Source organism: Acinonyx jubatus, chromosome E1 (assembly GCF_027475565.1).
Source record: "Acinonyx jubatus isolate Ajub_Pintada_27869175 chromosome E1, VMU_Ajub_asm_v1.0, whole genome shotgun sequence".
Lineage (NCBI taxonomy): Eukaryota > Metazoa > Chordata > Mammalia > Carnivora > Felidae > Acinonyx > Acinonyx jubatus.
This window is the reverse complement of record NC_069397.1, coordinates 16,745,443-16,757,493: the sequence shown is the minus strand read 5'-3', so window position 1 is coordinate 16,757,493 and position 12,051 is coordinate 16,745,443. Positions and strand designations below refer to the sequence as shown.

The window sequence follows — 12,051 nt, the reverse complement described above, 5'->3', positions numbered from 1 at the left end:
AGGGAGAAGAGTAGGGACAGGCCACTTATTCCCCTAGCTCCCTCCCCACAGGGCCACTTCAGGCTGGTGTGTCCCTTGACTGAAGGTTATTTCTCCTCTCTGAAGGTACCTCTTTTTTCAGGAGTCTCCTTCTAGGTTCTAGTAACTGCTCCCTCCCTCTTTGGGCCTAGCAGCTATTACCAAACAGCTCTGCTGATCCAAGTCCCTTGATTCCACCACAACCCCACACCTCTGTAAAAAGTAGCTTTATAAAAAGCCCTTCTCAAATAATCCTAATCCGAGTATGCGGTTTCTTGTTGAAATCCCAAGTGACGGAGGTATTTCACTACTTGCAGCTAAAAGCAGTTTGTATGATATTCCTAGAACTAAGATTCTAGTTCTTAAAATCCAGGAAATATCACAATATAGGAAATTCCATGACCACTTCCTAATCTAGTTTCTTTTTTTTTTTAATGTTTAATTTTATTTATTTTGGCGGGGGGAGGGGCAGGGAGAGTGGGAGAGAGAATCCAAAGCAGGTTCCTTGCTGCCAGCGCAGAGCCTGATGTGGGGCTGGAACCCATGAACCATGAGATCATGACCTGAGCCGAAATCAAGAGCTGGATGCTTAACCAGCTGAGCCACCCAGGCGCCCTCCTATTCTAGTTTCTAATGGACTTACTGTGTCTGTGGGTGGTAGAAGGAGGATGAAATAAATGGCACATGTATATGTCTGTTTTCTGGGAGCCTTGGAGAAAGGAGATGATGGGAATCCCATCAGAATAACCCTTACCAGCATAGAGTATACATTTATACATGTTTGTATTTACAAAAACCTTGCGAGATAGGGTTCTTGATTTTCATTTTGTAGATGGGGTCAGGTGAGGATCACGACTGTGAAGTAACTTCTCAAAGTTCCAGCAAGGGGATGAACCAGAGATGGAAACCAGATCTACTGACTCAAATTCTGTGGTTTTCTCATTCCTCAGGGCTTGCCTCTCCCTCCATGAATCAAGCCCAGAAAGGCAGGATGGAAGAGAAATGGAAAGGAAGAGGCAGTTGTGATTTGTGGATTTATGCTGCCCTTCTTATCCTCATCTAAGATTTTTCTGAAGTTCCTTTAACATCTAAGAAAAACCACATATGCTAAAAAAACCCAACCCAACAGCTTGCAGTAGCCTGGGATTCCAGAATAAATACTGAAATTGGCAGGACACATAGTATCCTTGCTCTTGATGGGTCACGTGAGGACACTGCCTAACATCCGTCATATGTGTGTCTGGGAACATACAATATTTATGTCTCATCCAGCACTCAGATGCCTCCTTCTTGTGCCAAAAAGAACTGCTGTGTCCTACCTTCTGATCTAATCTAAAAATGTCATCAAAATCTGGCCCCAAAGACCTATAAATTCTTTTTAAGTGGAGGAGACTTGAGTATCCTCCCAGCCTCCTCAAAGAATGGCTCAGATGAGATCATGCCAAGTACTGAGTAAACGGGAGGGGTTTTTTAGTGGAAACCATAATGCTACGCTGTGGCTGCATTTTCACAATACTTTGGGGGTGGGAGGGTGGTCCCTCTGCCTGGATAGGCTGGAAGGCTATTTAACATTTTGTTCAGGGGAAACACAGCCCAGATTCAACAGTCAAGACCAAGTCATGAGACTCACTAGAGGCAAACTCTGGCACCAGCCCCAACTGCTTCTAGGCAGCTGTGCCTTCATTTGAACAAAACCACCTAGAACATGCCCACATGGAAAAAACAAAGCAAAATCTAGCACTGCACAGAACTTTAGCATGTGGCATCTCAGGAAACTGATGCTTAAATCCAGTTTAATACATGAATCTTTTTCTCTGAAAGCAGTGAAGATGGTATCACTTAGATGTGTAATCTAAAAAAGCCAAACAGAGAAAGAGAGAATAGAGTGGTGGTATATTAGGGGGTAGAGGATGGGGGAAATGGGGTGATGCTGGTCAAAGGGTACAAACTTCCAGTTATAAGAGTAACAAATTCTGGGGATCTAATGTACAGCCTGGAGATTACAGCTCATAACACTGTATCATATACTCCAGCGTTGCTAAGAGAGATCCTAAATATTTCACCACACACAAAAAATGGTAATTATGTTAAAGGGATGGAGATGTTAGCTAATGGTACAGTGATAATCAGTTTGCAATATATAAATGTATCAAATCAACACAGTGGACACCTTAAACTTACACAATGTTATAGGTCAATTCCATCTCAATAAAGCTAGGGTAGGGGTTAAATGATGGCTAAGCAGTATAACTGTTGAATATGTGTTGCTATAGTTAAAAAAAAAAAAAAAGAAAAAGAAAAAAAAGACCGGTTATTAGGTGAAGAGGTAGACTGAAGAATAGCTTTTGTGAGAAAATATCCATCAATATATGTGGTAAGACTTGGAGAACACGTAAGATAATGTTGATTGCTGTATGTGGATATTGAATTTATAAATGATTTTTCTCTTTGTATTGTCTGCATTTTTGCAAAGCATACATATAAAAGCAGAGGGAAAGATTTTTAAAAAGAAAACAAGAGAGCTATTTCCGGGAAGTGCCTTCATACCCCAAATCTGATTTGTCACGTGACCAAAATTTTGAAGACGACTCCCTGAAACCAAGCACTGAAAAAAATAATGCCAAAAATTTCTAAGAATTTCATCTATGCTTAGCATTTCTTTGGGAGCAAGAAGTACCCATTTTGATAAGGTAGCTGTATCTGGCCTTAGATGATGTTGAGAAATGTTTATGATAATCAGCACCTAGTTGAGAACTAAAGTAAGAGAACAGTATTTCCACCTTTCAGTTTAAAAGTCTTTAAACACCCAATCTTCCATACTAATCTTAAATGCTTGTACTTATTTTTTAAAAACTAGATTGAGAGAAGTTTCAATTTTCAAAATGTATCACATATCCAAATTAGGTTGAAAACTAGCTGCAGGGAAGGACATTTTACCTTGGTCCAAGGAGTATAACAGAGGGAAGATCTGAGAAAGTCACTGCAGGACTCACCTGGCCAGCAAGATGCCCTGGTACTCTTCCAGTTGTCTCATGAAGCTGGGGTTGGGCTTGGTCACTGTTCGCCTTTCCTTCACGTAGTCATAGGCTCGGTCCAGATTCCAGCCATATTCCTTCATTGCGTAGGCAATCACAGTGGAGGCTGAGCGACTCACCCCCATTTTGCAGTGCACAAGGCATTTAGATCCATGTTTCCTAGGTTGGGGGATTGAGGTACACAGAAAAACACTATAGTGAGTACATTTTAAAAGCTAGGTTCTAAATGTTTCCAAGTCTCCTGTCGCCCTTCCATTTTCTTTCAATCCATCCTACCTTAGGTGTACTTGTATACATGTATAGTCAAATGTGCAGGGAGGGTAGGCAATTCTAGTGTACTCAAACAATATTCAATGTTAATATTAATTCTTTTTAATTTATTCAAGCAAACATTTACCAGGCAACCATCATATGTAAGACAATGTACAAGGTCCTGGGATGCAAAGTTAAATAAATCTTCTAAAGGGTAGGGGGTTCAGTGGGAGAAACAGATAATTAAAATGGTAACTGCAATGACAGTTGATCACAGATTGTGAGGGGAAGAATTTTCAATTTAGAGACTGGACTCCACTTTATGTGTTTGGAGGCCAGTCCCCGCACCGCCTCAGGGACATGTTTCAAGGCTGGCACACTCTTGAGTTAAGAGTGTGACAGTGATTCATCTAATTCATCCAAATGTTCGGAGTTGCTTCTAGTTCAAGTTCCAGTAAAGGTTCTGCCCCTGGAGGAAAGTACAAAACAAACGAAACTAACCCTCCTCTTTACTCAGATGTAGCCCTAGATATTATTTTTCACCACACTACCACCCTGTTCGGCCTAGGGGCTGGCTAGACAATCTGTGAGGTTAGATGGGACCATGTGATGCCCTATGTGACTTTCTTAGTGAGGAGGGTGGAATGATTAACTACCTGTTGTTTTAATGGAGTGGAAGAAAGAGAAAACAAAGTTACCATAAAGTGACACTAAGAAACAAACAAAACCCTTTAGTCTTAACATGCCAGAGCTCATTACGCTGGATATGAACATTACTCAGTTATGCTACTTCTCTAATAACACAATGTGTGACACAGAGTAAGTCTTCAAATATTTACCAAATATATGAACAAACTTAGGGGTGGTCTGCTGTTAGAGCTGTCAGCTGTTAAGTAAAAATATTTTAAAATATGGAAAAAAGAATGGTTACTCTTTTTACCAGTATACATGGGCTAAAAAAATCCTTCCCAAGTGGCTATTCCAATAAGTTAAAAAAAAAAAAAAAAGTACATCGCCTAATAGGGAAACCTATTCATTCACTCATTCACTATATCACAGTAGACAAGCTTCCTTCCAGAAGCTTGTAATTCTTCTGTTGGAGATAGATACACATTGAAGAGTTAAGTACAATGCAAGGAGACATGAGGTTCTGTGCCAAAATGAGTGAACCAGATAAGTGATAGGAAGAAAGAGAATGGTTGGTAATAATGGTCTGGAATAACTGAAATAGTCTAAAAAGGAAGGTAAGATTAACCTGCTACCCATCATTTAGAGGCAAAATTTTGGAGTCCATAGGTTGGTGCAGGTGTTTGTTTGTGTGTGCTTAGATGATCCCAACTGACTAGGATATTGTTTTGTTTATGACACCACAGGGTTTTCATTTAAACTACAGTGCACAGTGACTCAGACTGAAGTTCAGACATGTGCTCTATATTTTTCCATCAAGCTCTGACATCAAATTTCAGGTCTATACTTGCAGGCTTTGAAGGTACTCAAAGTTGGACAGTTTTAAGAAAAATACAATTATAAAACCCACCCACATAAAATCATTTCTTCATTTTGAACTGGGCTTTTTCAGTGGATGGCTTGTAACTCACATACTGAAAGATCTGAAGTCAGTTCTCACCTAATCCAACTTCATCTTTCAGTTCTGGCCACACACTTCCCCTATCTCTCCCATCCCTCCCTGAGCCAGTTGTCTAGATTAAGTCTGGTATCACTTTAGGAATCCTAAACTCACCCATATGTAGGTTGTGTCTGGAATTCAGGGCCCTGATTTGGATGAAATACATGAGGTGTCCAGGGGGCCATTTAAGGAGGCACTCACTCACAGACGCTGACCCACACTTGCATGGGCCTGAGCAGGAGGGCCCGCTTACAGCAACCTGGGTGCCTCACATATCTCACCTCAATCCCAGCCCTGCTGAAATTGGCTTTTCTTTTCACGGGGACTGGGGCCTCATCTGAACTCTAGCCTCTTTGGCAGTGATCCTGACAACTGGCCTGGTCTTTTCCAGTCTCCTTTGCTCAAGGACCTAGACTATATACTAGATGGACTCTGAAATCAGACATGATCTCAGGTTCAAGTCCTATCTTCACCACTTGTTACTTAACCTCTCTGAACCTCATCTCTACAGTCTGTCCCCATCTCTACAAAAGGATGACAGCACATGCCTCTCTAGGTTTTGGAAAATATTACATAAGAGAATATGGGTAAAGTATCTGGCATGCAGTAAGCATGCCATGAGTGGTATTATTGAGAACAATTTCATAGGCTTCAAAAATATAAAACACTCAGGTGTTAGCTAAGGACTGAGAGTATGGGCTCAAAGCTAGTGTAGGAGGATTCAGGGTAACTAAGAGGAAGGACTTCTTGACTATGGAGGGTCTGCAGAGAGATGTGGAATCAGTGCTGAAGGAGGACTTTAAAAACAGAAGTGCTTCTCATCTGCCATGGATGATTTGGATGTGGTCCCATTGAAGAGGGCAGCTCGGCCAGCACGCTCATTTACAGTTCCTTCTACTGAAGGAATATGTAGGATTGGCAAGGAAATCCCCAGGGACTTAAAAAAAAATTAGTGCTGACATATTACTAATTAATATTAAACACCAAATTAATACTATTAAATAGTTTCACTAAAAGGACCAATTTAAAGATGACATCAACAGAAGGGCCAGAGAAAAATTTCACTGTTTAGAGTACCATAAAAGTAAAGTAAAAGAATGAGAAGGCTTCCAAACCCCACTACGTGTCTCCTCGTCTTCAGGAAGAAGAGCTCTCTGTGCTCCGCCCATGTGGGGCAATTTCTATTACACAACTTTCAAATGTCCACCTTGACAACTTAATCATTTCATTCAGAATTTCTTCCTTCTCTTATTCTTATTTCTTTTGCAGCAGCTTAGGTTTATTTTCCCTAATTTTGTGCTCAATGGAAACAGTCAACATGAGGTGATCTTCTTCCAGGGGCTTCATCTACTTACAGGAAAAGGATGAAGTCTCTAGTCAACTCTTCCCTAGGATTAAGGAATATCAGTGTCCTTTTTCTCTTTACTTCCTTCTCCCTGAGTATAGTCAAGCAGGTTATCTATAGCTTTAGGCCTCACTCATGGATGGTGCACAAGGAACACAGGTCAGAATATGTGTGTGGGACCATTACTCACTTTGCTTTAGAGATGAATTTGTAAGTGTCATTCCAGTAAGCCAGGAGATCCGTTGCCTCTTCGTCATATACGCGGATGTTATGATACTCAAAGACTCCTGGGAAGAAGTTATCTATCTCTCGAGTGACATTCAAGATATAGCGCACCCTGTGAGGAAACCAAGGGAGAATATGGGCTCTACTACTAGGTGCCTCTTGAGTTGTTAAAATTACCAGAAACATAGTTTATTCTTTGGAAGTCATTTGTATTAAATCAGGACTATTAACATCTACCTCAAGGAAAAAAAAAAACAAAACAGGAAAGGGAAAAATCTCCTTTACCTTTCTAAAGGTCAGATTTTGCTCTATTACTCTCTCTAAACTACAAGAAAGGCAAAAGAGGTGAGGGATGGGAGGGTCAGAGGAAAGTTGGACCTGAAACTCTCTTAACTCTCTAAGCTGCATTCCTGGCCACCACAGCAGGCGATGTGTCTGAGTTCTCCCATACCGAGAGGCTTGCAGAAAAGGGTTTCTGTATCATAAATTTCTTCTGCTCTCTCTCTCTCACTGCACAACTTCAAGAAATGCTTGGGTCTAGTTTGCCACAGGGTTATCTTTTCTCAGTGCTGTGTGGACTTAAACATCACTGGAGTTTACTCCAGCAACACAACACAGACTTACTTATTTCTCTCTGTAGAAGCTGCTTCCTTCTTAGAACTATACATGGGTTCTTACAAACCCAATCTCTGAAGTCAGAGAAATGACTACAGAGAGAGAGAGAGTCACAGTTAACCAATTCTGTGGTTAAGTTCCAGAGATCAAAATTTTTCTGAAACATTTGAATCTCAGCATCAAAGTCCATTACTACAAAGAATTTTTTTCCTTTTTAATTTAAAAAGCAAGCATATGCAATTGTGGAAAACAGTATGTAGAGTTACTCTACAGCATATTCCTCTCTGAGGTATAAATCCAAAAGAAATGAAAACATAAGTCTACCCCAAAATTTGTGTGTGAATGGTCACAGCATTCATACATTAATAGCTAAAAAGTGGCAACAACTCAAATGTCCATCAACTGACAAATGTGGTATTTCCAAACAATGGAACATTACTTGGCAATAAAAAAGGGAATGAAGTTACTAATACATGTTTCAACATTGATAGATCTTGAAAATATAATGTTAAGTGGAAGATACTATTCTTAAAAAACCACATATTATATGATTCCATTTAAATGGAATGTCCAGAATAGGTAAACGTATAGAGACAGAAGATAGACTGATTAGTAGTTTCTAGAAGCTGGGGGAAAAAGGGTACAGGATTTCTTTTTTGGGTTGAAAAACTGTAAATTAATACCATGGTAATAAATACCATTTAAGTGTACATTTTAAAGTATATTTATTTGAGAGAGGGATGACAGAAGGCAGGGGAGGGAGGGAGGGAGGGAGGGAGGGAGGGAGGGAGGGAGAGAGAGCATGTGCAAGCTGGGGAGGGGTAGAGAGAATCCCAGGCAAGCTTCTCAGTGTCAGCCTGGAGCCTGATGTGGGGCTCGAACCCATGAACCATGAGATCATAACCTCAGTTGAAATCAAGAGTTGGACACCTAACCAACTGAGCCACCCAGGTGCCCCAAAGTATACATTTTAAATGAGTGAACTATATGTGAATTTTATCTCAATATAATGGTCAGAAAAAAAAAAGGAAAGCACACTTATCTTATTTAAAATAAAAATGGAACCACCTCCCACCTCTAATCCCATACTTTAGTAATAGATTACGGCAGTACAAGGTTTCCCAATCCTATTCATTACAGAACTCTACACAGCCACTACCAATTGAGAACAGCACCCCCTGAAATTTGTTTGCCACCTCTATATGGAGTAGCACTTTACTTGGGGATCTGAAGTCAGTAAGATTGGGTGAAAATGGTCTTATGTCAAAATTAAACTTGAATATCCCTTAAATCATCCACAAGGGGCAGTATACATGTTTTGTAACTGTAATTCTTAATCCACAAGAGTTTAAGAACAAGTGAATTTATGAAACAAGATCTAAGTAGATGTCTGAGCATCTAACTATACTGTTTTTTAAGATAGATACATCTGTGTTTTATAATTTAGCATTTTAAGCAGTAAATGAGATGAATAGGTATCATCTCCATTGATCTTGTCAAAGTGTATTCTAAACTCAAAGATGTATGCATGATGTAATTTCAATGCATTTGCCAGGCAACAGCTGCATCAAGTCTCAGATTCCATATTAAATACTGTATCTCTGTGCTAGTTTCTGGCAAGTCAGTCAATTTTTCTATTATTCCTTCACATTTACTGAGCACCCTCTTGGTATAAAGCTCTGAGTAAGGTAGACGTACGTTTTACACAAAACTAAGATACAGTCTATATTTTCAAGAACTCTAGACTCAATTCTAATCAATTTAAAATTTCTAAGTTCTCTTTATTTTCATATCTTAAATTAAGTAATAACCAGATTCACAGGCCCCCTTCTCTCAACCCAAGAACTCTTTGTATAATTCTTTGGCTTAAGTCTTGTCCCAAATTCACTTTAACAATTAGGATATATCTTTCTTTTGAGGGAGAAGTAGGGAGTATGTATCTAATCATGTTAAAGATAACCAGAAGGCTGACTTACAGCTGAGAAAACAGGCAGCCATCACTACTTCTGGGTTTCAGTAGGTCTGATCACTGTCCACAATCAAGTTACATGTGGCCAATTTTCAGACATGACTTTCTCTTCTTTTACTGGGATAATTTGGCCTCCTAAGGCCAAGTTCAATGAAAAATTTAGGTATTAGCTAAGAAGTAAAAAGGTTAGAAGAATGGCAGCTTTTTGGTTGCTGAATGTTCATGGTCGTCTCAACAGCTACAATCAAACTCAATAACCATGCCGCTCAGGGGCACATATCTTAATACAAGGTAGAATGTATTCTTGTTCAATTTCAGAAGCTTGTCCACTTTATATTTAAAACCTACTTAGGGGCACTTGGCTGGCTCAGTCTGTGGAACATGCAATGCCTGATCTTGGGGTTGTGGGTTTGACCCCATGTTGGGTATGGAGATTGCTTTAAAAGTAAAATCTTAAAAACAAACAAACAAACAAAAAACTACTTAGACCTCAAGCACCTTACTAAAAAAGGATGGGACTGAGTCTTATTTTTCTTTGGATTCCTAGTATCTAGCACTGTACCTAGTCCACAGAAAATGATCAATAAATGTTGATGAATAGCTGTGAACCCAACATATGCAGTTCTGTGTACTCTTACATAAAAAATAGGAACCAAAGGTAAAACTATGAAGACAAGTAAAAAGATCAGTGGTCGCCAGAAGTGGAAGTGGGAATAAATGGTCAGAACAGAGGATTTTTAGGGCATTGAAAATACTCTGTATGATACCATAATGATGGATGCACGATATTATACATCTGTCCAAAGCCACAGAATGTACACCACCACCAGTGAACTGTAAAGTAAATATGGCCTTTGGGTGATTATAATGTATCAATGCAAGTTCATCAATTGTTAATACATGCAACCCCTTTGGTGGGGATGGTGTTAATGGGAGAGGCTATGCATGTATGGGGCAGGGGAATATGGGAAATCTCTGTACCTTTCCCTCAATTTTGCTGTGAACCTTAAACTGTTCTAAAAACAAACAAAAGGGACCAATAACTACATTTGGTTTTAAAACAGTGCAAAAGACATGCACATCTGTTTTGGAAAGCCTTTCCATTGAAACAGAAGATCTTTCTTAGGAGGTGTTGGACGAAACAGTGGGATAACAGCCACTTAAATTTTTATTAGATTCCACCTGATTAAAATCAACTGGAAGCAACTCTTAAGCTTAAAGTTACTCATTGACACCATATTTAACAGGAAAAAGTAAAGAACAAACAGCGATTTCAGTCATGGGGTTGAAAGCAATTGCTGTGTGTGCTTACCCTCGGTTTTGTAAATCCTCTAAATTTGAGGCATTCCATTCAGAGCCCTGTGGAACCAAAAAAACAAGGTTACGGAGTATTAGCAAATGAACAAAATACAATATTTGAAAAGGTGTCCTATGAGGGAAGAAGCAGATCCAATAACATCTATTGCATTTCCTCTCTGTAACTCAGGTACTCCGTATGTTATAACAATTAGTTTTCACAAATGAAAGTGTAAAAAAGTTATCTTCATTTTTACAGATAAGAAAACCAACTCCCATAGAATTCAAATAATTTTTGCTCAAGATCATACTCTGGAAAGCTGTCTTTGATCATACTCCAATTAAGTTAAATGTCATCTGTTTTTCTGGTTTATAGTATTCTGATTTCTTTCAAAGGTATGTATCACAATTTCTACTTGTATATTTATTTATTAGTTTCTTTACTACCTCTCTCCTCCACTATAATATAAGCTTCCTGAGGACAGCTTGTTGCCTATGGAAACCCCTGAACAGTGAGTGCCTGGCACCTGGTAGGTACTGAATAAACATGTGTTAAATGAACAAAGTGGCATTATTATGAATTAAACCTAGATTTCATTCTAAAGCCCACATTCTTTCTAGTGTATTATATTACATCAAAGGACAGCTAAATAGTAGCTTCTGTTAAATGAGGGAAACATGATAATGCAAAACTTAAAAAAGGGAGGGTTGTACAGATTTGGAGATCAATTTTTCATATTTTACCACATTGATTTCTCTCTTCCCTTCCCTTTCTTTCAGTATATATCATACTTTTTTCTCCTGAACCATTTGAAAGTAATTTGAGCAATCGTGACACTTCAATACTTGACCATGTATTGCTTATGAACAAGAACATTTTCCTATTCCCATTTTTACAACTAAGAAAGAGAACACTAACACAATGATATTCTAATACATTATATTTGAATTTCAAAAATTGACCTCTCAAACTATCCTTTATATTCATCCAATCAAGAATCATACTTTACAGGGGGTGCCTGGGTGGCTCAGTTGGTTGAGTGTCTGGCTTTGGCTCAGGTCATGATCTCCTGGTTTGAGCACCATGTCGAGGTCTGTGCTGACAGCTCAGCTCCTGGAGCCTGCTTCAGATTCTGGGTCTCCCGCTCTCTCTGCCCCTCCCCCGCTCATACTTGTCTCTCTCAAAAATAAATAAAACATTAAAAAAATTATACTTTGCATTTAGTTGCCATGTCTCTTTCTCATTTAATCTGGACTTGGACAGTCCACCCGGACTTTGTTTTTCATGATGACATTTTTGTAGACTACAGGTCTGTAATCTTGGAGAACTCTTCACAATCTGGATTTGTCTGATTTGTTTCCTGCTGATTAGATTCAGGTCAAACATTCTTGGCAAGAATATTACAAGGATGATGCTATGTATTTCCTATTGCATGAAATCCTGAGGCACACAATGTCAGTTTGTCTCATTATTTGTCATGCTGAGTTTGAATTCTTGCTAGGTTCCTTTGTATCTGCCACACCCCACTATTGTAAAGGTTCCTTTACAATTACTAGTTATCTATAGGTATTAATGATCTTTTTTTTTTTAATGTTTATTTTTGAGAGAGAGAGAGAGCAAGCGAGTGAGTGAGCATGAGTCGGGGAGGGACAGAGAGAGAGGGAGACA

The 12,051-nt window shown here is 39.2% G+C and overlaps 1 protein-coding gene across 7 annotated transcripts in view; it reads right to left on the bottom strand.

The window, feature by feature from the left end:
• The window catches only part of SSH2 (slingshot protein phosphatase 2), a 248,306-nt gene that overhangs the window by 16,280 nt on the left and 219,975 nt on the right, over positions 1–12,051 (bottom strand). For all 7 annotated transcript variants that reach the window (XM_027034594.2, XM_027034596.2, XM_027034595.2 and 4 more), the window contains 3 exons: positions 10,399–10,445; positions 6,468–6,614; positions 3,012–3,212 (listed from right to left, as the gene is read on the bottom strand). In XM_027034594.2, coding sequence (XP_026890395.1) covers positions 3,012–3,212; positions 6,468–6,614; positions 10,399–10,445 — 395 coding nt within the window. The remainder of the gene's footprint in view (positions 1–3,011; positions 3,213–6,467; positions 6,615–10,398; positions 10,446–12,051) is intronic.